Consider the following 26,269-nt stretch of genomic DNA (forward strand, 5'->3'; position numbering starts at 1 on the left):
GTGTGGCGTTGACAGAACCCGAGCCTGGCTACGATAAGAAAATGAAGTAGTCCCATTAAAAACATACAGGTACCACAGGCCTAAACGTGAATGTGCTTGGTAAAACTTCCTTGATTCTCTCAAAATACTGTGGTCATCACCAGTGTGACATGAAATAAGGGCTGTAAAAAAAATTTATTGTGTGTAATAGACATTTTGCGCCCATCCTGACAAAAAAGACAATGAAAAGGAAAGGAAAAAAGGTTACCCGAGTAAATCAAAGTATCGTTCCTCTCCAAGGTCTCCCTGTCCTGGCCCCTGAACCTCTTTCAGAGGAGCACTGAAACCTGTTAGGATATATTGTGATGAAGGTAAGTTGCTCCGTGTTCTCAGGTAGTAAAGATGTTATCTGTTACATCTCCAGCAGTGCTGAAAAGATGCTGTGAACACATCTGCTAGAGGAACAACCCCAATAACAAAAAGTTATTTATTCTATTCCTCATGCTGCCTAATGTGTTTCACCTGGCTTATGAGAATCAAGGAAGTTTAATACCAGTAGTTTCAAGCAGAGGCCAAAACTTGATAGGCAAATGAACATCATACTTAATGTCCTTGACCAGTGTCCCCGTTATAGTCCTCACTGTAATTCCTCTTAGACTAAGCAAGAAACCAGTTCATTAAGTTCCTCTAGCAAATTTTCAGCACTGTGGATTCTATCGCAGCTTTTAAAAGGAAAAAGTGCTGTGTCTTTTTATTTGTTTATTCCCAGTTAGCTGGGAACATGTCCGTGATTCATTGGTAAGAGAACTCTTTTTTTTTTTTTTTCACTGCAAGACATATGAGCTCGTCTGTGTTTTATGAAGTAACATTATGTAATAAGTTACATAGAAGAGTCAGCTGCTCAATAAATACGTCCCCACTCTCCCATTTCTGCACGGTCTAGGGAGACAGTTCTTTGAGTGTTTAATTGTATTATACTGTAAAAGTTAATAATGCTACTGTTCCGGTTCTACCTTGTATGCTATTTGTGAGATTAGGAGGAGGGGGTGGCTGGAACAAGGTTGGAGCCAATAGCGTGTGAACAGCAAACCAGCTAATTTGGTTAATGTAGACCAAAGTGATTCGGTGGGGACAACTTGCTGGAAACTTGGTTGAATTGCTTTAGCCCAAGGAGACTTCAGTTGTTAAAGGCATGTGCCTGCCTTGAGGAGCGTAAGCGCTGTTTTTCTTACAGAAGGTTATCTTGTATATAGGAGGTTATGGGGAAAAAAATGCTCGTGATGCGCTTTATGGCCATCTGTCTACTTCCTAATGCATGTAGGAAGTAGAGAGTATAGCTTATAGCTTTTAAAACTTGAGTGTTGTAAGTGCAACTGGAAAGGCTCTAAGCTCTAATGCCACTATGGAAGTCCTGATCTTCGACTGTTGCACTGAGGCTGCTGCTGTGACTTCTGCTGCCTGCTGAGAGTTCTGTAGCCTCCTGCTGAGTCGCAATACGCGTACTTTGCTGCTTTACCGTCATATGAACAGTATATTCTATTTTCCTAGTAACTGCTCCTGTTTGTATCCCCTCTTGCTGCTAGTAGGAAAGGGGATGTCAAAGATGGGCTTAAATCGAATTGGTTCGGGTACATGGAGATCAGCTTTATTACAAAAGCTGCCTGTCAGAGAAACTGTGCTTCTTATCTGAAGGGCCTTTCGATCATAATTTATTTTGAAGAGTACGTGGTCGATATCATTGTGTTCTTTTTATTAAAAATGTACATCTATATTTATGCTTTTTAACAAATCAAAAGAATGTCTCAGCTATGATTAACATATTTGTATGCACGCACAAACACATGCATGAGGAACACAACCAACAACGTGGAATGGTTCCAAAGGGTATTTTATCACATTTGTTGCCATATTACTTCAGAGCTCTTTTCTGAGGAAGTTAACGTTAAAAAGAATAAACATTCCTCTTCCTGGTGTCTGAAACAAAGCGTTTCTGTCTTTTTCGTTGGCTGTTCATTATGATTCAGTATGTGTTAGGTAAAACGAACCTATCTCTATTAACTAAACTAAGCAAATGCTACGTTAACTCTCCAGCTTCTAACTTATTAACCCTGTTGTGTTTACGGTTAAGGTGTGACTTTGAAGCTGGATTCTGCTTTACTACTTTGTTTCATAGTAACGTGTAATTACATTGCAACTTTGGGAGACTCGAGTCCTGTTTTCAGCTGTACAGGACCTTGGCCTGTTGAAGCACATAGGTTTTTCTGCGTGTCACTTTTTTCCCCTTGTAAAAGGGGATAGGGATGTTGATGTGTTTTTCAGAGTGCTTTATGATCCACCCATGAGAAAGTACTACCTAAAAGCAATAGGTTGCCCAGTGGAGGGAAACGTGTAACAGCGGTAATGCCTCTACTCTGCAACGTCTTTTTAGTTGTATTTTGAAGATGGTCACCAATTAAGCTATCTGGATCATGCATTAACTTCATACTGTTGGCATATCTACTTGATGGCGATTAAAATAAATCTCACTGTAAAAAAATTTCACTGTAGTGAAATACATAGGGAGAATCAGAACAGAAATATTTTGATTCCTTGGCCTTTAAGGTAAACATCTTGTACGCATAGCTGTTTGGTATTACCGTTGTGCTGCAACGAATGAATGAACAGAGCTCATTAGGATTTTAGATGAAGTACCTCATTGATCCCTTAGTGTAACAAAGGCTGGAGGAAGAACTAAGGCGACAGATTAGCTTCCGTTGGTTACACTGGTACGTGAGTAATCCAAGTTGTACCTGCTCTCATTTTCATGTTTGCTTGCAGATGATGCCTTTTTCTGGCTTTTTTTCTGCCCCAATACTCAAACTCAGTAAGTTGCTAGTTAGGAAGAAAACCTTACTGTAATTCTGTGAGATGGGAAGGGACCTTTTCTCCCCCTCCCACCCCCCCACCCCCTTTCTTTTTTTTATTTTATTTAAGCAGCTCCTTCTTTTGTGTTCACATTATCTCCTACGAGTACTTTTGTAGTACACTGAGTACTTCTGTTGCACTGAGCCTGTTCTCGTTTCTCTAAAACTCCTGGGTATTGTGCCAAGAGTCGCACAGACGTTTTTCCATCCCCTGCACAACAGTGTGAACCACCTCCCCGTTGTTTGTTCCCAGACGTGTCTACGTCACAACTGTTGCCCAGCTTATGTGGAATGGCGAGGAGGGAAGGCGGGGGGAGCGGGCGGGCGGGAAGCATAAGGAGAAGCCAGCTCTCTGCTGTTTGGGGATTTCTGTAACTAGGCCTGCAAAGACTTGTGCAGAATTATGTCACTGTTGCACAAGGCTTTTAATGTTTCAATATGCATGTTTTCCTATTTCATCTCGTACAGTCATATGAGGATCTTAGGGCAAATGAATAGTAGTTGTTTCTGAAATGTTAATGCATGCTTTAGCTTGAAGAATTTTACAGGCCTGTTTACCCTAATGGCCTTTCTGTTTCCTTCCCAGTGGCTTTGTTAGTGGTGAGATAATGATGGCTCTTTGGGCAGCGCTGCTGCTGACAGCATGACACAGCTGAGCCTGGGACCCTCTTCTACCAAATCCAAATACTCAAATGATGTATGAGGTCCCCCCTGCCCCTCGCCCCCAGCAGATGGGTTACACAAGGGAGGTGTGCGACTCTAGGCATGGCTCTAGAATTTGCCCTAAAGAGGGAAGAAACCTCTCTCCCATCTGAATTATTTCAGAGGTTCTTTTTGTTGCTGAAAGGGACACAAACGCTCAGAATCAACGCCTTTGCTGGGTAGGGGAGAGGAGCAGACGGCAAGCAGGCGGTTGGTACTGCCAGAGCGAGCGGGCTCAGCAGCTGAATGAGAGCTGCTCGGAGCTGTTGACGCTGAAGCCGATGTGAACAGCGTGTTTTGTGGTGTCTTTGAATCTTACCAGTTTTGTGACTTTAGTAGCTTGAACATGATTTATAGTAGTTTCAAAGTAGGGATAATAGTGTACTGTCCGAACCAGAATCGCAACACAGTTCTGTGTAGATGCTATCACATGGAGTCAATAACCAACAGAGAAAAAGTAGAAACAGGAGAAACGTTTTTGTGTGAGTGAGGAGAGATCGCTGCTACCATTGGCATTTTTATTTATTCATGTATATTAGAACTAGGATGTTATTAGCATGGACAGATTTTCCTGAGGCCGATTTAACGTGGCAACTACATTAACAGAATACGTGAGCAAAAGGCGTTACGTGTCTGGTACTCTCTGCTGTTTTCTGAAGTTTTAAATTTTTGCTTTAAACTCTGTAACCTTTTTTAAAAAAAAAAAAAAAAAACACTCTTACCCTCAAAAAGAGGAGTGCATAGAGATAGATCGGCAAAGGACAGAAATAACTTCACTTTTCCTGACATCACTTTATCTTTCAAAGGCTAATTGGAAAACATTTCTAGTACAAACTAAACATGTTCCTAAATCTGGTTCAGTGTTATTATAGAAATGTTCTTTCTTGTGACCATGGGAAGCACCCTGTGTATCAGGAATAAAGGTGCAACCTAACCTGTTCATTTGGTAATTGTTGGTGGTGGTTGTTGTTTCCTTTTTTTCTTAAGGGGATACCAGCAACAGGATGCCCACGAGTTCATGCGTTACCTTTTGGACCATCTACACCTGGAACTGCAGGGTGGCTTCAATGGCGTTTCACGTTCAGTGATCTTACAAGAAAATTCTGGCCTGTCTGCAAGCAACAAATGTTGCATGTAAGAAATGTTTTGAATTTCTTCAACATCTTACTGCCCCTGTATGGGTTTGCGGGGTGTGGATCTGAAATTTTAAGACCCTGGGTCATTACTTAAATTTTCTTTAGAGCGTCCTTAACACTATAAAGCTGCAGGGTAAAGGATTATCATCCTGTGGACTGCGCTTCCTTTCTAAAGTAAGCGTGTGTCTTAGATCGGTGTTTTTCATAGATTTGAGCATATAGAATATATTGTAAATACACTTTGATACATTAGTCTTTCTTTCAGAAATAAAACGAACTCCTGTTATTTTTCTCTTCTGTACCTATATAGAATTCTCTTTTTTTCTGTTCAGACAAGCTAGATTTCTCAGGGTGATAGATGCCGTGAATGAAAAAGAAGCAAAGAGACTGCAAGTACTTGTAGGTTTAAATAGTCAGTAGACCGTCTGGCTCAAAGTGTAAGCAGTGCAGCTGCGGTTTGATTTAAAGGTGTTTTTTTTTTTTCCCCTTACAGCAGACCTCTGTGTATGTGCATAAAACATGAGACATAGCTGAGGCAATTGCTTTGTTTCTGATAGTTTTTTATTTTCATATTATTGTGTCTTGAAACAGAGGTAATCAGTATGTTCTGCACATGTTTCTTTTCTTCTGGAAATACTGTTGTTTCTGAGTTCTGTCCCAGGCGTGCTCTCGGCCAGAATGAGGCCATCACTGAGAGGAAACGTTTAACTTGCTTCAGGAAGGAATGTTAAAGTCAGTTTAGCCTGCATGTTTGGACTTAGGTCCTTGGACTCCCTGTGTAAGAGTTGACTCTGAATTTTCCCTTCCTCTACTGACAAGGACATATTAAAGTGCTCTGAATGATACAGGATTTTATAGATACTTGATGAGTGGAAACCTTGAGTTCAGACCATGCTCATTACCACTTTTACATTCCTTTGGTGCTTAAAAATCTCACAAACAGCTTAGGTAAAATGTTCTCAGAATTGAAGCGTATTGGAAACCACTTAAGGGGAATTTAGACTAGGTTCAAATATCTACTGTAAATTTGCCCTGTGAAAAGCTGTGTAAGTGCATGGTGAGTTGGGTATGGAGTGGAATAAGCTGCCTCCTGTCGAGGGCAGAGTAAGGTCACATACTTATGTGGTTACAGGAAAGTAGTAAGAATGCCGTAAATGCCCACTTTTTGAGCAGCAGTTTATTTGGATAGCCATTTCCTTCTACTCAGCAAGAAGAGTTCAAATTAACGTGAAGACGTAGGTGGAGCACGGCTAAGGTTTCTGCAGGCTTGTGTTGTCAGATACGCAAGCACAAACTAGCCAGGTATTTAAAAGTTGTAGAATGTAATTTAAAAATGTTTTAGTTTCGTTAGACTGTAAGTCTATTACATAACCTGCTACAACGCTTAAGGGACTAACGAAAGTATAGAGAACTATGATAATACATATTATTTACTGTATCGTAATGCAACTTGAGCAGTCTTTGGAGGCGAATAAATGGGAGAAGTGCAGACCCAAGGCCCAGTGAGTCGAAACTAATTGTAACCAAGTATAGTGAAGATTCGAAACAAATGCTTGACCTACCTAAGAGAAAAATTATTATTTAACACCGCTGTTCAGGAATAGCCTTCATTATAGGGTTTAAAAACTGTACCCCAGTGAGAATCACCTATGCAATGTAGAAATGCTATCTTATCAGAATGCTTTGCCCACTACAGTTCTGTGGATCTGCTTGGTGCGTTTGCAGTTGACGCTTTTTGCTAGGTACAAGATAAAGCACAAGTATTGTAACAAATAATTACTTGCTCTGTGCAGTTTTGGGATAAATGAAGCGCCCTATGGATGAACCTCAGTCACTGTGTGTTACATATGGGCCAATCTGCTCTGCCTAATAGCAGTGACTTGTTAGCAGTAAACACACGTCAGGTATTTGTTTCTGACTGCGTTTTCCTCTGTGATGTGGTCTGTCTAGAAATGGAGCTTCTACTGTTGTCACAGCAATCTTTGGAGGCATTCTTCAAAATGAAGTAAACTGCTTGATATGTGGGACTGAATCTAGAAAGTTTGACCCATTCCTAGGTAAGATGCTTCATGTCTTCCAAGTATTGGGTGAATTAAGCCAGAAAAAGAACTCTGAACCTCGTTATGTTTTGATGTCACATTACTGAACCAGATCTTAGCATGGAAAGATTAAATGCCAAGTGTTATTCTGCCCTAAACACTTTTAATATTTGTTTTTCTAGACCTTTCACTAGATATTCCAAGTCAATTCAGAAATAAACGTACTAAAAATCAAGAAAACGGACCAATGTGCACACTACGAGGTAAGAGTGCCTGGACAAGTGAAATCCCTAACAGGGGTAAGAGTATAGCTGTTACTTTCAGGTGAGCCAGGCTTTCACCTAGGATCTGATTTGCTGCTGTCTGCCATCTCGTTTTGTGAGGCTTTCTAGTGGAAGAAGGTGCCTTCTAGTGGAAGAAGTAATTTTCCATGCAGGTTTCACTCAGTCACTGTGTACTAACGTACTACCGCAATAAAGCGGGGCTGAGAGGTGCTTGGGTGTCCAGGTCAGCTAAATCCCAAGGAAGATACCAGCAGGGTTGTGGTGTGTGGTGGTTTTTTTTTTTTTTTTTTTTTGTGATGAGACTATTTGTGGTATGTTCCAGTCTTTCCAAATCAACAGTTACTCATGTGTCAAGTTGCGTAGCTGCAATTGTTAAGGCTCTGTGCTTAAAAGTACGCTTTGAAAAATGTGCCTCTTGCCATATAGTAAGGATGGCTTTTGCATGGTCTGTGTTTTAAAATGGTGTAAATACAGTCCAGGCCAGCTGGGTGGTGAGGCTTTTGACCTTGTTTTAAAGGACGTTAATTTCTACAGATCTGTAAATACGCTTGCTGAAAAATACTTTTTGGATTAATAAATATTTTCTCTCTTTTCACCTCGTGTCCTGGGGGTGTGGAGGGGGGAACACAGCTTTAATAGTTGAAGATTCTTATTTTATTAGCAAGTCTTTTATAAGCTTCTTTTGAAAATTAATGGTTGTGCTGAATGCCAGAAGGGATCTTGTTTGTTCTTTTTTTTTCTTTTTCTTTCTTTCTTTTTCTTTCTTGAACTGCTTATAACTGTGTTTTAAGGAACCAGGAGCTCTGCATGCTACAGCATGTTAATGTATTATTACATAGTTGCAGCCATTTTGCTGCACAAACATATAATAACATTAACCAGAATGACTGCAGCACACACATTCTCTATTTTGCTGAATTTACTATGTTTTGCTATGCTTTTTTAATTCTTATTTCTTTATTTATTTAGACTGTCTGCGCAGTTTTACAGACCTGGAAGAACTTGATGAGACAGAGCTCTATATGTGCCACAAATGCAAAAAGAAACAGAAATCCACCAAAAAATTCTGGATTCAGAAATTACCAAAGGTTTGTATGAGCTTGAAAAGTCACGGCATGGGAACGTGCCAAAGGAAATGGCTGCCCAACTGCTGATTAGAAACTAGTGTGTAACTGGTCCATCAGCTGCTGCTGATGTTTAGCAATAAGTTCAGCCTATTCCTCTAACACACCTTTGTGTGTGTGTGTGTTGTGTTTTCTTGTTTTTTTTTTTTTTTAATCCTATAGGTGCTATGCTTACACTTGAAACGATTTCACTGGACAGCATATCTGAGAAACAAGGTTGATACGTATGTTGAGTTTCCATTACGAGGCCTAGACATGAAATGCTATTTGTTAGAGGTATGAAGACACTCATCAATATGTCCTGTAGAAACATGTTCCACTGCCTTTAGAACAAATTACAGTAGATGTCATTTGAAATCTGAAGAGTTTTCTCTCTTTTTAACTGCAGCCTGAAAACAGTGGCCCAGAGAGCTGCCTGTACGACCTTGCAGCTGTTGTGGTGCATCATGGTTCAGGGTGAGTACGTGGAGTGAGCCAGCTTCTGGGCAGAAACCTTCTTCCCAGTGAAGTACGTGCTGACTGACTTGAGGTTTTTCTGTCCCTAGTGAATGTCTGTGTTTCACTAGTGGAAATAAGCAGTAGTTTTTAAACTTGGAAGGGGCAGAGCTGAACTAACTTATGATAGAGTTATACAGTAAGTCCCGGGAATCTCCACTGGTGGCCCTTCCTTGGGGGTAACGACTGAGACACCTAATTAAAATAGTCTATTTTCTGAAGGAATGGAAAGCACTAAAACCAACAGAGCTAACGCTTCACTCTGAAATTCTTAGTACCCAGAAATATTTTCTTCCTCTGTTGTTCGGTTTGAGAGGCATATGATGTTTATGCTGAAAAGCGTGTTTGTTTGGAGCAAATGTAGACTTAAGATGGGCACAGTAAAAGCACTTATCCTGTATTTACCTCCTCTTCTACAGGAGTGGAACTTGGGAAAGCTAACAGGCCTGCCCCAAGGCTTGATAGTCTTTGTATTTTTGGGAGTTTTCTGAAGAAACTAAATCATTAATCAAAACCTTTTTGATTTCTTGATGTAATTCAAAGATATTAGAAAGTTCAGTCCAGAAAGCCATACTATTTGACTTGACCCTTTGCACCTAATGCTTCAAAGTCCTAAGAAAATCAGCTGTACTTGTCGCAGTCAGTAAGGGAAAGTTGGTCGTAGTTAGAATGGAATTAGATGGTTGGAAGCATTCATGAACTGTGTTATAACCCATGGGCAGGTGAAAGCAGGTCTTAACTTGAAGTGGCAGGGCAATGAAAATTGGTTGGATTTGGAGCTCTGTTATTTGAGATCACGAAATACGGCTGCAAAACTTGGATCTGTTTAAAACGAATTTAAGTAATTTTGTTACTCTGGTCTTTGTTTTGCTGTGGCTGCTTTTGATTATATTTAGACTATGTGAGGTTCTCTAGTGTTAAGTGGGGAAGATTTTTACAAAAATAAAAAATTCACTATGCTAGTTGTTATAACTTGTTGTTATGTATATATATAATACTTACAACTTATTGTTATAAATACTTATAACTTATTGTTACAAAATTCACTATGTTATTAGCTATAGCTAATAACAATAACAGCTAATGGGCTTTTTTTTTTTTTTTAACGTGGGCAAGAATATTAGTTCTGTGTCGCAAGAAGCCTTGCTTACACACAACTATGGGATGCTAATATGTGTATATATTAAAAAAAAAAAAAAAAAAAACCACTCATCCCAGTATGTGATTGCTCTGACTGAATGTAAAACTTTAATTTGAAGAACTTTGAACCCACAGATGAAGAGGAGGAGAATTTTACCAGCTGTTACAGGGGGCTTAGTTCTTTTCTTCCTCTGGCTCCTGGAATCCTCTTAGTTCATTATCGCTTAGTAGAAAACACGTCAGAGAAAGAGGTGCTGTATCTGTCTCCTTCTGATTGTCTCCTCTCCACCCCCCCCCCCCCGCCCCCTTTTTCTTTTTTCTCCCTTCCCTTCTCGCCGTCAGCGTTGGCTCCGGACATTACACCGCATATGCAACGCACGAAGGTCGTTGGTTCCATTTCAACGACAGTACTGTAACTCTGACCGACGAGGAGACTGTGGTAAAGGCAAAGGCCTACATCCTCTTCTACGTGGAACGGCAAGCCAAATCTGGATCAGATAAACTTTAATACCTCCTTCTAATTCTCACTTATCAAGTCCATCGGACAAAACATTTCCATTTCTCCGTAAATACTTGATCCAAGACTATTAATTTCATTGTGCACTTTTCAATTTCCTCTTGTGGGTTTTAGTTTTGTTGTGTCAATGGTAGCATTTGACTTACTGAACTTGGACACAAACTAACTTTTTTATTAGTTATACCAGAAAACCTCAGCAGATTTTGATTTGCTGCTTTAGTTGTGATAACTCAATTTTTATATATAGTTTAATGAACTACTTAGTTATTTGACTTTTTTATATTAATGTTTTCAGTTCTCACTTTCTAAAGGCACATTTACATCAGAGAAGCTTTCTGTTCTCCTTGCAAGCAAGATAAATGTGCTCCTGATTATGAAGAGCAATACAACTTCATGCTGCTCTCACAGCTGTTATGTAGATACAATTTAAACTCTTTAAATCAAGGAAATATTTGCACGTATTATTTTCCTTTGTGCAAGAAACTAAACAGCGACCTCTGAGCAATCATTCTTTGTCTGCAGAAGAGATGAGAGATGGCATCGTTAAATAGACCAGGTAATTGCTGCTATTGGTGTGTATTCAGGCTGCTTACTTTCAGGAATCATTGTAAATAAATAGTTGGTTCAATTGTATCTATACTGCAGATTAATTCAAGTGTTCCTCACATATGCTCTTCCCTTCCCTCCCCCTTCAACATTTTTAAAAATTATCTTAAAATATATATGTCTTAATTGTGTTGGATTTGGATTTTTTTTTTAATGAATCTAAATTGCCGGAAACATCTCTATTTCAGATTTTAATCCTGAAATTTGATCATAAACAATGACTTGCTTTAAAACTTGGAGACTTCCTGGCACTGGGGCCCCAACCCCCTTTCCTCATGGAATAGGAACGTAGCCCCAAAGCCTGGGAATCTGTGAAAACACGCTTAACTCTAAACACAGCTCCTGTCCACCTTCAATGCCTAAAGTTTGCTTAAAACTGAAAGACAGTGTATGGAATTCAAGGTGCTTTGTTTGACTTGTGCGCTGCCAGTTCAGTTGCAAACTGTAAAGGGAAGATACTCAATTTCATACACGTAAGAGATTACACCATGCTGGTCTGATGGGAGATGTTCAGCCAGAACTTCTTGTTGAATGAAGCAGCAAAATGGCTGTCATATTTACTCGTTAGCCCAGTGTGCTGCTTTTTTAAACAGTCTCTGGACTTGAACTGGCGGTATCATACGATTTCTTAAACCTGTCTGTTGAATGGAAAAAGGCTTCAGTTTCAAGTTGAATTTTAGCTGTACTGCTGATGTTCTGGTTAGCAGAAGTCAGACCCTTTCAATTAAGGAGATGTAAAAGAACAGGAGAACCGATGTTGCAAAATTTGGGAGTCCAGAAAATCTGAAATTTGACAAATGTGACTTTTCAGTCTCCCCCCCACCTCCCCAAGCCAGCCCCCGTGTTGCTGGGGAGTAACTAGACACTCCTGCAGTCTCAGAAGCTTGGTGATAAGTGTAGGATTTACTTTACAGAGAATCACAGCACCAAACAGCATCTTCTAGTTGTGATAACAAAGTACAACATACTTGTCTGAAAACATGTAAGAATTCAAGTAAAATGTGTGTTTGTTTTTTTTTAAAGCTAATGCTTCCAAAGGATATGCCCACTAAACGTTTCCCTAAAAATTGTACTGTAGCTCAACTTGATGCATATTTTTTTGAGTAAGCATTGATTTCCCTGTTGTGGGCATACCTGCTAGCTGTACGTTGGCAACTACAAATAGAAATCACAATCCGATGTTGTTTAAAAGGCAGTCGTTCGTTCTGGCTTTTTCCACATCATCTTAAACCAGGAAAGAGACTGGCTTTATATAAAAGTGCAGAAAATGGCCAGCATTGCTAATTGTGTTTGACTACATAAACTATACATTAGCTAAAAACCTGTGCCTGTTAGCTACATTGTGACACACACACACACATACACGTGCATCTTGTCTTGTTTTTGCCTTAAGTCGAATAAATAGAACTATTCATTTTTTTTAATTGTAGATGCTTGTCACCTACTGTTTTCCAGTTTCTTGCAGTCAGAGCCTTTGTTCCGGCAGAAGAGTTAGCTGTTACCATTTATGTGGGCAGAAAAAGGTATCTGACAGACTTCATCATTGTGTGGGGCAGGGGGAAAGTATCTTTTAACACACATGGGGCATTCAAATAGTTCCAACTGTATTTGCATTCTGCATGCTGCTTCAATTGGCTTGCTTTAGAAGTTTAGTTTTGGGGGAATACAAATATTAAAATACACCACTAGCCATGGCCACAAACAGTTTAACTTGCTGTAGGCAAGTGAATGCAGGTCTTGCAAATCGGTGATGTAAATGTGCCTTTGTGTATGTTTAGGAACTTAAATTTGTAATTTTCATCAACATTCACTTATTTTAAGCCGTTTCTACTTCTCCAGCTGTTTTTTTTTTTTTTCCTTAATCAAATTAATGGTCTCACTTCAGTATGTCCTTTCAGTAATCTTTTCTCTGTAACATGAAGGTCTTGGGCAGTGGCATCCAGCACGGTCCATTTCAGCCATGGCCATGGGAACACAATGCAATCGCGTCACGTCAGTCTTGTTCTTGCAGCAGGTGGTGATAAGGACTCAGCCATATGCGTTGCTGGAACAAGTCCATCATAAATCCTTTCCTAATCTAACTTTCTCCCACTGCAAACCCAGATGGACAGTACAAACAGTTTGTTGTGGCAACACAAATATTTCTCTTCCTGGTGGAGAACTCTGCTTATCCACTGTATTCTATTCAGTGTGGTGTCAAAAAAAAAAAAAAAAAAAAAAAAGTAAGTAACTGAGCACTGAACCAGTAACATATACTGCACCTGGCCTAGTATTACATTTTTAACCTTACTTGTATATCCTATATTTATCTACTAGCTTGTGGGAGGGGGGAGAGATCTGATTTCATTTAAGCCAAATGTTTCTTTTCTACTTACTGCTGATCATAGTACACACTAACTGGCAAGAATTTTTTTCTTGCTCATGTCTGCTCTGCAAGCAACAACTGCTCTCTACAGTTCAAAGACTCGCATAGTTTTTTTTGTCACCAAAATTTGCCTGATATAAGGGTGTCCTTTTGTTAGTCATTGTTTAGCCATGTATACAACTGGAGCCATGACTTCTGTAAAACAAAACTGCAAAATTTCCAGCTCTCAGAATAGTGCTTTACTGTGGTGTATACCGAGCATTTTAATGCAGAATTGTGCAAACCTCTAAGGCACTTAGACCGAGAGCTCCTTCTCATAGTACGGGCAGAAGGTGTTTTTCCAAGAGGTCATAGATGTCAGTGGGAGATGAGAGGTTAAAACTTTCACAGATAGCTAGGGAAAAGTGGACTTGTATCAGAAGCAGGAGGCCATTTATAAGGATTTTGCTAAATCGATGGCACGCATAACGCTTCTTGGTGGTCAAAAGCTTCCCCAGCCATGTTTCATTACCGATGTGTCTCTGTCTTACCGATGAGGTAATTGGCACCTTGACAGTTGATTCCAATGTGCTTTAGGATATCCTCAAGTACTGTAGTGCCATAGTTGTAATTGTTTACCATTAAAATCTAGTGTGTACGTTTCAGTGAGGATCACTGACTGTGCTCATCGTGTGTGTTTTTGGAGCATTTTCAGGATGAATGTGAATAATACCTCATTCACGCAGTGTGTTTATGGAAAATGTGCCATTAAAGTGTCTCCTGTCCCTAGAAAATGAAACTTTTCTTGTCCTTCTACAGGTATCAAAATATTAATGTAAATTCTCTGAACAGGGATGACTATTTTGACTTGAATTGGGGTGGAGAGCAGCCCAGAATCAAATTTAAGTGTTCCCACTATTTAGCACTGCTGTCCAAATTTGGTATCTAAGCACAAAGAGGACCTGCTTTTCAATTTTAAAAGGCCTTGTTACATCACAGCAATTATTTTTTTTTTTTTTTTGTCAGACCAAGGTCTATGTCCTCTGTGTGGTGGAAGAGTCATACCAGCAATGGTCACCTTAATTGTTTTCTTTTTTAAAAGAAAGACTGTTGCAATGTATATTACAACTCTGAGTAGTCTTGACTATCTACATCTGTTCAAAAGCAAAGGTGAGTTCTGAAAAATCAGATGAAGGAACAGAGGGAGAGTTCAAAAAAGTGTCCTCAGAACAACTGCTGCCATACCAGTTCCGCTGCTGTTTCGCCAGTGTCTGGCTTACCTGGTGTGTAAAATCATCTCTTCCACTTGTCCTTTTCCTGGCTTCGCAAGCACTTGTGCTCCTGCCCACAACCTGTTTCTGAGCATTAACTATGGGAGGGGAGCAGAGCCATCCTCGTTATTTTGAGGGAAACACTTCTTAATAACAGGCTATGAAAACAAAGACTGACACCCATTAAGCACAGCTTACCATATATAATAGAAGATTACCCTAAAGACCTACACACTGCCTTTCTTGCCTTTTATTCTGAGCCACTGCGCATTAAAATAAATTTCAAGTTTTGTTTTTCAGGGTTCAATTGCAGAGTGCAATCTCAGGGGAAGAAGGACAAGCTTAACTGCAAGCCCATTCAACCCTGTCAGAAATTGAAACGACCCCAATTAAAACGCATAGGTACATAATCTTAGCTGAGTAAAAACAAAAGGAATGTATAATTTAACAATGTGTTAAGTAAAAAATGTAAAAAAAAAAAAAAAAAAAAAAAATCAGACAGATGCTAGGCAGTAACCACCCTGAGCATTTTACTTCACAAACATCAACATTGTAGGGCTGTTTATTGTTACTTTCCCTTCTCTCTATTTTTCTTCTAGCTGAGCATTTCTGCTGCAGTCGCTCCAATATTGGAAACAAACCATTTTTATTCCTAAAATGTATCTCTGTCTACTTTTCTAAGGCTAAGGTAAGAGAACTAAAGCTACAGAACCATATGCAACATTAACAGCACTTGTAAAACTCAAGCTAATAAAGCTGTTAAAAGGCCGCAGGGTAGGAACGCAGGGCCTTGCTGCTCCCAGGCCTGGCTGTCGGTGTAGCCTTACTTTCCTGAGGCAAAAGGTGAAGCAGCAACTAGCAGTGTTTGCTCAAAGAGCAGCAGGCAGGAAAGTGTCGGTGCAGCTGGGGTGCATAGCAGGGAAGGTGCAGGCTTGTTTTGGGCATACTTCAGAGTACCCAGGGAAATTTATTTTTAAAGAATTTTTTTAACTAACAGCTTGTAAAAGTTCATTAAACTAGCCTCTCTTAAATGCCAGTAGCCTAGACCTTTCACAAAGGTGCAGCCTTAAAAAAAAAAAAAAAATATTAATGAACAAATACAGGAACCACCCCCCCTCTTTTTTCCCCCCCCCCTTCCCTCAAACTTGAGGATGGCAAAGCTGCTTGATGCAGCTGCAGCTACTCTGTGTTCATTAGCACAGCACAAGCTCTTTACATCATCAGGATTGCCTAAAAGAAAATAATCCCTTTTAAGGAAGCATTTCATGAAAGTCAAGTGCTGCTGCTCCATGCCCATTCCAATTCCTTGAAGAAGAGGAGCAACCCTTTCATGCATGCATGGTTCTTATCCTGTCCCAGTTGTTGGCCAAAAATAAACACCATTCCACAACCATATATGTGCAACAGCCTCCTGGTGAGCCCCCCCAACCCCCCCCCCCCAACCCACACACACTCACTCTCTGCCCTTACGCCACAAGGCCAGGAGACCTGGCCAGGAGACCGTCTGCTTTCTAACGCGCTGAAGAGCTATGCATATAACCCAGCTGAATCGGGAGTGCCTCTTACATCTATTTTCTTTTCTGGACAAAAACAGTAGAAAAAGTCTAGCAAAAACATGTCACAAAATGCTAGAAGTGTTTCAAGATCCTTTACTGTGGTCTTTGCTGAACTTTCATTCTCCAGTGGAACTGAAGAAGGATAATTTTCTCCTGGGACCTGCTTTAAAGTACTTATCCATCTGCTGGCATTCACAGACAGTCAAGGTGTGTAACACTGAGGAGTGGCTGAAAAACACTTTCCAGAAAGACTTCTGTAGCAGGCATGAAACTACTGTCAATGATTTTTTACTAGAAGTTTGCAACAGGTACGTTCTTTGGGTGCGAAATTCTACAGCTTTAAAAAAAAAAAAAAAAAGTTAACTGTCACCTGCCTCAAAATGACCGAGCGCATCTTAGAGCTCTTCTCCATACGGCCTACCTGAAACGGAGCAGTGCGTACGTGAGTGCCTTGACTTTTAATAGTGTGGTTAAGTTAGTTTTAGTGGAACTTCCTATTGACTTACTTTACTAAGATTCCTCAAGCCTCATTTTTCCTCTTAGTTTTTTTCCTTTTTTTTTTTTTTTTTTTTTTTGACATGAATAGTACTGGAACGTGCAATAGTGCCGACTAAAGTGCTGCTTAACGAAACTGTACCATTCTGGCAGTACAAACTGTCGGGGTGGGGGAAGGGAAGCCCTAGAGGAGAAATACGGTTTTACATAATGAATACGTCATTACAAAAAAAAAAAAAAAAAAAAAAAAAAAAAAAAAAAAACAAGTTCATGAAACACATCATTACTAAACGTGAACTTCTATTTATTTCCTTCACGTGGTAGTACAGCTTACGTAATGCTGGGCTCTGTCAGGACAGCACTGGGCATTTTTCTAAGAAGAACTAAATACTGCTTTTAGACTTAGTTAGAATTGCTACACTTACTTACTTATCTACATTTAAGCTTTTTATAAGCTTCAGTAGAGGAAGAAGGACCTACCACTAAGGAAAAGCAGCTTTCAGTGCACACCATTATTTCTTGAGACAACTATACTGCTAGGAAGTGGCTCCAAGACAAAAATCAGGAGGGCAAACCAGGTAGAGCCCATCCTTGTGCATTGTAGAACCAGCAAGGACAGCTGTAGTCACACATTAGCGCTGAGACAGGCATGTCAGAGCCTACCCTGAGCGGGCACGCCACTGTGCTGCAGCCAGCCTTCAGCTTTGGGCCACACTGGGGAGGACAACGGTCCCTTAGGAACTAAAAGAATTTTTAAAACCCACCAGATTACAGGCTGTTGGCAGAGCATAGGGTGTTGCTGAGAACAGGCAACAGTGAAATCTCAAGTAGCTGTTCTAGAACAAGTGATTTTAAAAAAAAAAAACCAGATTAATTAGCAAAATACTGTTAGGAAACACACCTGTTGCTACAGAGGAAATGTCCAGTTTTGGCACTGGAATGTCTACCAGCGGCTGCACTTAACTATTTTCATTCTTTTGCAATCACAAATCTGTATTCGGAAAGTGGACACAGCAAGATCACAGCTCTGCAGACGCAGTTTATCACTGAAGTACAGTCCTCTGTAGAATCCATAACCCCAAACTGGCTTGCAAAGCCTGTGGGTAGCAAGCAATCTCAAAGGCCTGGCAGTCCATCAAAACTCAAAAAAAAAAAAAAAAAGGCTTTCAGCCTTGAACAGCTTCATTTCCACAAGTTAAATCTGAACTCTTAAAAACTACAGTGTATATTGATACTGCCCCCTACAGTCATTTTAGCCTTCCCAAGCCAAGTTCTTGTCTTGTTGCAGCAACCTTCTCAAAGCAATTCCATCACAACAAAAATCCTAGCACTCTGTGCAAAGAAATATGAATTAGAGTAGGCGCAGTATATATATTTTATATATATTATAGTAATACTCTCTCTCTAAATATATATATTAGAGTAATACTATATTGTAGAGAGTGTGTGTGTCTGTGTTTCTCTCTCAGAGTAGGCTCAGGCTATATAGTTCCCTGAGTTGAGAGTATTTTTGTTCTGTTCATTGACCAAGACTTGAGAAAAGGCAGGTTGGATCCTTTCCTGCTTTGGACATTTGTTTTTCTACCTAGTCACAAGAGTAAAGGAAAAGAGTAAAAAAACCAAAACACGTGCAGGCGACATGATCTCACTGTATTAGCTCAGCTGAAAAGGTGACATCAAGGAGCAGTTTGCGGCGAAGAGGGTGGGGTGGGAGGAGAAAGAGGAACGTACTGGTGTTTGCGTAAGGACAAGAGAACATGCTGCAGTGCTAGCTGTCCAGCAGTGGCCATGAGCAGTGCCCCTTGTTGGCACCCACTGCCAAAACCCTGAAACACGCTGTAAGCACAAATGTTTATTTGAAAGTGCGCTTACAGACACCTTCTTACAGCTCTTGTAGGACAGGGAAAAGCTAATAATAGCTTTACTGAAAGGGCTCACAAGCTAGATAAGCAAACACCTTTGCATTCCTGTAACCATTTTCCCCCCCTCAAAGAAGTCTGGTATTAATGGAGAAACGTTAAGCTCCATTTAGCTAACGATATGGGATAGCTAAACCAGTGCTCCCTGCAGCAAGCTGCAAGCAAGAAACCAACACACTTTGTAGGGAAGGCTCTGCAGGCTGGTGCACAACGGCTAGTAGTGCCTAGGCTGCTTCAGTTTTACACATACAGTTAATACCAGTCATCAACACACTGCACTTGGAGAAGAACAGGCCTTTTCTGCATTTGCCCCAGTCTAGCTGAGCAACAACAAGAAATACTTTTCATTCGTTGAACAGGAGAATTCTTACCAGTTCCAGCTGTTTGAGGAAGGTTTAAGAGTTGTGTGGGGAATCGGACATCAGCACTCCATTAAAAGTAGCAGGTTGAACCTATTCAGTAAAACCCAGGAGTTGCAATGCACATGTTAATTCCCATAAATCAAGAGCGAGAGAGTGAGAGCGTCTTACTTGCCCATGCTCAGCATGTCTACAGTCTCTTCTCGCAGTTGTCCTCAAATTCATCCTGCCTCAAATCTATGAGCTCTGCTGTCTTCATCCCCTGGACCTGGAGGAGGGCAGCACCACGCACCTCCTTAAGAAAAAAAAAACAATGCAGCTGCAGCTTAACAGGCATCCACTTTCCCTTCCCACTGTGCTGACTGAGCTCCAGATGTTGTGATGAGCAGGAAAAAAAAAAAAAAAGAAGGTTAAGTCTTGAGATTAGTAAAGCTGTGTATTAAGCTGTTTAAATGCCTCTGTCTACTCATGCTTTTTTACCCCTCCTGGTAGAAGAGAAAGTATTTTTCTAACTTTCATTTTAATGATGACAGTGTCTTGAAGACACTGTCTTCTCCAAACTCTGCACATTAGCACATTACTCATTTTTCCCTCCTCTCACCTGTAACAATCGCCATGTTTTCAGATGTCAAAACCTGCTCTCTCTGACCCTCTCTGGGTGCGGCCACGTTACAGATGATTGCATCTTGCTTCTTCTCAAAAACTGCCCAAACCTCAAGACGCTCAAACTGGAAAATTGCGTGCGGATCACTGACCAGACCCTGGAAGCCGTGACCCTCTACGGGGGATCCCTGCAAACGCTCCACGTGGATTTTTGCCGGAACATAACACAAAGTGGTCTAGAGAAAGTCAGGGAAAAACGTCCTTCAGTAACGCTAAGAGCAGACAGAAGCGCTAACATGATTCCAGACAACAAGCCAGAAAAAAAGCTGATGCTTGAAAAGGCATCAAGAAAACTGGTTCAGCTTTAAGTGGAACAAGCTGTATGAAATCAGTCAACATGGCTCGTCTACCTCACTTCCCCTCTCCTCCCAGGTAGCAGGGCTGCAGTTAACCACGGCTACTTAACTGCACGCTGGGCTAAGTCCAAACACATGGCTGGTATATTTTGTAAAGGCTCTACAGCGACAGTGTGTGCATCGCCACCAGCGCAGTCTTAAGACGTTTTGTTTTCTGCTGTTTCTTCAAACTGGAAAATCCTACATTTCTGCCACAAGATGGTAGCCTAGATTAAGGTTAAGAAACTGTGATTCTGATATCTTTGCTGAAGAGGGAAGGGGAGGGAAGAAAAGCAGCAGCCGATACTGCTTGGGTAATTGTATGATCTACCTACGTTTCAGGGAAAGCGTGATTAACAGATTTCTGTAAAAGGAGATGCAACACACACGTCATTCCATCAGCTGGGGTGACAACCACTACGTCTCAGATCCTTCTGGCTAGCAGATCACATTACCTGACAGCCACCACTTCCTCAGAAATCAGAATTTGTAGCTGATTTGTCAGGCCTGTTTATTGAATGCGGATATGTATGGCAATGTGCACAAAAGACTATCTGACCCTCCGTATAATGTATTTTGACAAGCTACCCTTCAACTTATTTTTTAAAGTTGGCATTAAAGTGAGCCAGTCTGCAGAAGTAACCTACCTGAAAAGGCAATGATTTACAGCCTGTAAGTTATGCAACTTCAAATGCTGAATTAGGAAATTGCTACGGCAGAGATCCGTATTAACACCTGTTTGTCTCTGCAGCAGTAAAAACACGCAGCTGTTTGCATCCCAAACCACAGGCTGTCGCATTCATACTGCTTTGCTACATGGAAATGAACCATTTTTTAAAGGGTTTAAATTGTGTGGAACAATTCAGAAGAATGATTGCGTGAATTGTTTTTTGTTTGAACTACAGCATGCCTTTTTAAAAAGCACCATCTCAAGCCCCGCACTTCACCTATACGGGAGCACGTCCTCAAATTCAGCTTTCCATTATTTTCCATTTTGTACAGCAAGTGACGTTTCTGACATGCCCAGACTTTGGCTCCTAGAGAGCATACCAGAAAATAAAAACCTGCATATTCGTGCTGCCTCTGCACCTGAACTTACTTTACCATGTATCTCCTCTGCACCTGAACTTACTTTACCATGTATCTCCTCTCCCATTCAATGCAAGTCACTGAAGAACTTTAAGCTTGCAACGAGAGGTGGATAAATCTGGCTATTGATGATTTAGTTTCTCCTACAGGACCAGATATCGGGACAGCTTCGATACTGAACACAAAGCTACGTACAGCCCAGGCTGACAAGCTCTACAGGTCCTGAACAACAGAATTCCAGCTTAATTCACGATGAAGTCTACAGCAGGAAGATTTCATTTTAAATAAAAACTTACAGAGAGTAGAAATACCTGGGTAAAGGTTTCTGTCCTTAAAATTAAAGCACATTTAGAAATATTAACCTTGGGAAAATAGTGTTCTGTCCCGAAGAGTCAGCATTTCTGTTCCATTCCGTTAGAGGTATTCACGACGACTTCGCTACAGCAATCTCTCTGTGCGCACATCATAGTAAATCTGGCTTTGATTTAGATGAGGTGCTCTATATTCGTTCATCAACCCATGAACGAGAACTTGCATCACTGGAATTCAAGTATATCAAGACTATCATGGTTTAAAATAATTTTACAGCTTTGATGCGTTTTTACAGTTGTAAATGCATCTACAGGTAAAGCTCTGCAGGCTTCTATTTTGTTAATTACTTGTCTGCATTTTACTCTCTCTTACATAACTGGAAGATTACAGGAGCTAACATTTCTGATAAGGAACACAGTTAGTGACGTCTTAAAATTGCTATTTAGTAAGTTATTTAAGGTTGCTATCCATATCCAACATGACACTTTTTTTTTTTTTTTCTCCCCTTAGAGAATGATGTGACCGCAGTACCTCTCTTAAAAGATGTATGGAAAAATTGCTATTCAAATAAAGCAGATTTCCCCCCCCACTGGCATCCAAAATGTAGAAAGAAGTTCTTAAGTTAGATGTCAATTACTTATGAGTAACTGGTTTGATTTTCCAGCATCTCACTGTATTCTTTTAACAATATTACTACTCCTTTTATTAAAGTTATGTGGAGAAATGTTGCTTTGGATATCATAATGTAGAACTCGTATTTTAACTTAGCTCTGATGCCTCAGGTAGTTGGTCTTGAAATAAATCTTTATTTCAACTGATGTGTCATCTTTCCTTCATGTTTGAACAGAAGAAAAAGAAATATGCTATCAAAATTCCACTTGAAGCCAATTCTTATTGCAAAAGTAGAACTGTAAAACTGTATTTCCAGTTAGTTTCTCTAAGAAGATAAGTTTCAATCTCAGCAGAAATATTTTTTATAGACTATATTCCTAGGGCTTATTCTTTCCTCTGCAAGAACTGATTAACTAGTTATGGACTCCTGAAAATATCCTTTATACGGTGCAACAAAAATGGAAAGAGGATTTTACAGCTTTCAACATTAATGAATATACTTACTCGTCTTCTCCATCCTGGTTTATCGATCCACAGATATCCTTTGGTACGCTTGTCATTTGGCTGAGCTACAAAACAAATCACAGCATTACAGAATCTCAGTGAAATAGAGCTAAAATTCTAGAGGAATATCCTGTCAGGATGAAGATCCATAAGAAACACTTACCCAGGAGAGACATAAAGAAAATAATTTATTATTGCATCTTCACAACTTGGTGATACTTCAACAGCATAACACTACAATATTCTGCTATTTCATTAATTCATTCCTAGAATTTAAGTAGGACCCTTATGCAGTACAAAATAAGGAACAAAACTGGAAATATTCCAGGAAAAAAAGGGCAAACAGCAGTCCTAAACCAGCATTTACAAGTCAGAAAGGAGATGGCTGCACTGAATAAACGGACTGCAGTGGGGAAAATGGAATGCTTACACAACTCTCACCGTGAATATATTATTTCTGCACGGAAAAAACCCAAGTTTCACATATTGCTGTTAAGCCAAAAGAAAGCGTGAATTCTACAGTGGTCTGAGTAACCAAGGACCCTGTACTGATGCCAGCTCTAAGCGCTCTGTGATGGATGCCTTTCTAGGGAAAGGTTAGATCTAACACCTAACAGGTTTCAAGTAGCTACAAAATATGAAAGTGGACGTGCATGGCCTACATATTATTTATGCCTTTCTGCCTGTCTTCCATCAGGATTGTTTCTGAAGTTTGGTTGCTTGGCTTATTTTTTTGTATGTATGTTCAAAGTCATATTTCTTTGCCCCTCCCCTCCTTGAATTAAGGTATTTTTTCATGATATGGTAAAATCTGACCACCCAGTGCTGTTTTTCAGCACCAATCATTAGTTTTCCTAGTTAGGAACGTAATTTGAAAATTGCGTATATAATCATTACATTTTACTTAGGCTATTACGTAAAAGGATGGAAGCGCACTGAAAGTTTTCCTCAGTCCCGAGCCATTTGAGTTCTGTCAAAATTCTCTTTAACATTAGTGAAACATTGTTCACTTCTCACATACTCTAGCTTAGTATTTTGGCTCTGACTTACCAGGTATGGAAGGTGGAAGGCTTGTTATACGATACTTCCCGAAAGTGCTTAGAAGAAAAAAAAAAAAAAAGTGATACGAACCAAGACACCTGCTCAGATTATCAGATGCAACCAGCAAACAATGAAGAAATTGCTTACTTACCAGAAGTGCTATTTTTGGCAGTCAAACATCACCGCTCAGTCAAGAGGTCTAAATGACAGAAATAAATCTAACTTCAAGACCTGACCTGATCACTTGTGCCCTTCTGAGAAGAGGTGGACAACAGTTACATACACATTCTACTCTTATCAGTCCCCTCTAAGCATGACAGAAGCCAGTCCCACCAACCGCTGCCGTCCTAGCGCTTGCCGCACCCCCTAACGCCACTACTGCAAGCCCAGCAAAGGGCGGAGGGCTTATCCAGCTCAAGTGATGGGCCCTCCTCTAGCCCTGGGGCTGCCTGCTCATCTCTCTGATGGAGCCTGCCTGCCTGTTTCAAACGGCTGGCCAGTTGTCTGAGAGCCCAAAGTGCTGTGGATGTACTTCCTAGCGACAGTTCCTGGTGTAAAAAACGGTGAAGAAAAGTGGTTGGAAATCCCAGAGGAAGTAAGAGAACAAAATATCTAAATCCAGGGGAAAAATAGGACAAGAAATATCAAACTGGATTTCAAGAAGCAACAGTCCTTTAAATTAGGGAGAGCGAGCGTTTCCTGAAGAGCTGACAACTAAGGAAAAGGCTAGGTCTTCCTCACTTACAGTAGAAAATAACAGGTAGTAAATAAAAGTATTGTTTAACAACAGCTGCAGGCTTTCGGCATCACAGTGCTTTCCGTGTAATACCTTCCCAGAACAGTACTTTCCTGGCAAAAGCTTTTCAAGCTGTTTTTTTCTGGTTATGTCTAGAATTTAACACTTCCAAGCATACTGTGTTCGAAAGCTCACAGGAATTTGAAACGGCTACAGACAAACACACTGTCTTACAACCGTTCTTACCTTTGATCTGCATTTGGCATCACTGATCTCTGCTTCAGTCATGTACCTCAGAGCCATCCAACCCCGAAAGGCGGAAGGGAACCGAGGTGTCATGTTTGGGGACAGCGCGTCCACCTCCCCGAGGCCGTTCTGCCTGGTGCAGCAACTTTGCCCGTGGAAGGTCTGCTACAAGAAGTCAGTTGCGTTGTGTTCCCCCCCCCCCCTTAAATAACTGCATACATGACCTGCTACTAGGGAACGCACACATACGCTGATAATATTTATTCCCCTCTCTATACAGGAAGAGATTTGCATACATAAAATACCCTTAAAAGGACATAACGTTACAACTTTCTCAGGTGGTCTCCAACAGTAGGACAGAATCAGTGCCGTAAGTTCATCTCTGTACGCAGTTCTGCGTAAGAAGCATTAGGCAAGAAACATGATTCCAGTCTCACTCAGATGCCTGAGCAACAACAACAACTAAAAAAGCCAATGAGCAGAGTAAAAGGAATGCATGCACAATATAATCATGGTGAAAACAAACAGTAGGGTAAAATAAAAAGAATTAAGCATTTGATAGATTTAATCATGCTAAGATAGAATATTCAAAGGAGAAGCAGAATTTAAAAAACTCAATTAAAGAGCCAAGCACATCCCTTTAATCAACATTAATATTTACCAATATCAACATCCTTTACACTTTACTGTAGACTGCCTCCAAAAATACCCTCACTACCCAAGAACCAAACTGCATAGCCCATACAAAACTAATATTTTTTTCAGGTGTAATTCCCACTTTCTTCCGGGCTTCTGAGTGAAGCAGACTGAAAAATCAGTAGCACTGACTCAGACACATAACTGCAGTCTAGTAGACAATAATGCAGGATTTTAAACAGCAGTCTACCCTTTTATTGGTAACTTCATGTTTTTCATGTATAACAAGTATGATTTCTGACCAGGATGTGAATATACTCCCCTACAACATAGGGATGGGGTACCAAAACCTAAGTCCAATTTGGAACCATACTGCATCCTAAAGAAGGAAATCAGGTCTGCATGACTGCAGAGCCCCAAGACCCCTTTCTCCCACAGTTGTTGCAAGTTCCCCTCCGCGTTTCACGTTCTAGTCTGGTTCTTGGTCATAGCCCACGAACCTTTTGCCTTTCTCAATAGCCAACAGCTAGTCGTTACTGAGAGGACCTCACCAGATAAAACCTGGATCTTCAAACTTTGACAATTGAACAAGTCAGCCCTTTGACCACTATTAGCTGGCAGCAATACACCACATTCTGCTCTTGACCAACTTGGCCTCTTTATGAAATTCCCTAATTAATCCCTGCTGAAGTACAGCAATCACATGAGGGCAGAAGAGAAGAATTTCTGCTTTCTTCTCCAGACTCAGGTCCAACAGTCCTGTCCCAGGCGAGTTAGGCTAACAGACATTCTCACTAATCCTCAGCCCCACGCCATCCTTGCCAAGGACTCCAGCGTGAGCGAGGGGGAAATCGGGGCAGAGCAGGGGCGACCCACCAGGGGAGACTCTACCCTTTTCCTCAGCCTAGTTAAATCCTGCTACTGAACACCACGTAGTTGCTTTAGTAGTTTGACACAAATCACATTTGTTATACAGACACTGAGGGGAATTATCTACTCTTCGGCACTTCCCCAAGACACAGAACAAAAGATTTCTTTATACAGTACATTACTGTCCTAACCAACGATGAGCATTACTGTGTAAGCCACACACTTCTGATTATAATGCAATTACAGCTCTAACAAAATAAGACTAAACATACGCAATTTTACTAAAATCAAAGGCCTAAACTAAGAATGTTTATAAGATCTACAGCCTGGCCTACTGTACTGACGCTTTCATTCGT

General features: G+C 40.5%; 2 protein-coding genes across 9 annotated transcripts in view; both read left to right on the forward strand.

Moving 5' to 3' along the window:
• USP3 (ubiquitin specific peptidase 3) overlaps positions 1-13,939 on the forward strand; it is a 45,350-nt gene extending 31,411 nt beyond the window's left edge. For 6 of the 7 annotated variants that reach the window (XM_068958816.1, XM_068958819.1, XM_068958822.1 and 3 more), the window contains 7 exons: positions 4,572-4,718; positions 6,671-6,777; positions 6,942-7,022; positions 8,013-8,131; positions 8,330-8,443; positions 8,556-8,623; positions 10,145-13,939. In XM_068958816.1, coding sequence (XP_068814917.1) covers positions 4,572-4,718; positions 6,671-6,777; positions 6,942-7,022; positions 8,013-8,131; positions 8,330-8,443; positions 8,556-8,623; positions 10,145-10,310 — 802 coding nt within the window. In that variant the 3' untranslated portion in view covers positions 10,311-13,939. The remainder of the gene's footprint in view (positions 1-4,571; positions 4,719-6,670; positions 6,778-6,941; positions 7,023-8,012; positions 8,132-8,329; positions 8,444-8,555; positions 8,624-10,144) is intronic. The other variant, XR_011143786.1, reaches the window with a different exon arrangement.
• Positions 12,374-22,082, forward strand: FBXL22 (F-box and leucine rich repeat protein 22). 2 transcript variants are annotated; one of them, XM_068958829.1, is made up of 5 exons: positions 12,374-12,448; positions 14,841-14,942; positions 15,140-15,228; positions 16,295-16,404; positions 19,495-22,082. In XM_068958829.1, the coding sequence occupies exons 1-5, from the start codon at positions 12,433-12,435 to the stop codon at positions 19,838-19,840; spliced, it is 663 nt and encodes a 220-aa protein (XP_068814930.1). In that variant the 5' UTR covers positions 12,374-12,432; the 3' UTR covers positions 19,841-22,082. The 2 variants fall into 2 exon arrangements, with proteins under 2 accessions (XP_068814930.1, XP_009679814.2); XM_009681519.2 differs by lacking the exon at positions 12,374-12,448 and having other exon boundaries at positions 14,087-16,404.
• Positions 22,083-26,269: the final 4,187 nt, after the last annotated feature.

Source organism: Struthio camelus, chromosome 12, assembly GCF_040807025.1.
Source record: "Struthio camelus isolate bStrCam1 chromosome 12, bStrCam1.hap1, whole genome shotgun sequence".
Taxonomy (NCBI): domain Eukaryota; kingdom Metazoa; phylum Chordata; class Aves; order Struthioniformes; family Struthionidae; genus Struthio; species Struthio camelus.

Coding starts and splice junctions, on each gene's coding strand:
- FBXL22 (XM_009681519.2), top strand. CDS start 16,070: ATGCATATAACCCAGCTGAATCGGGAGTGCCTCTTACATCTATTTTCT. Junction 16,405..19,494: donor TTACTAGAAGTTTGCAACAG/GTACGTTCTTTG, acceptor CCATGTTTTCAG/ATGTCAAAACCTGCTCTCTC.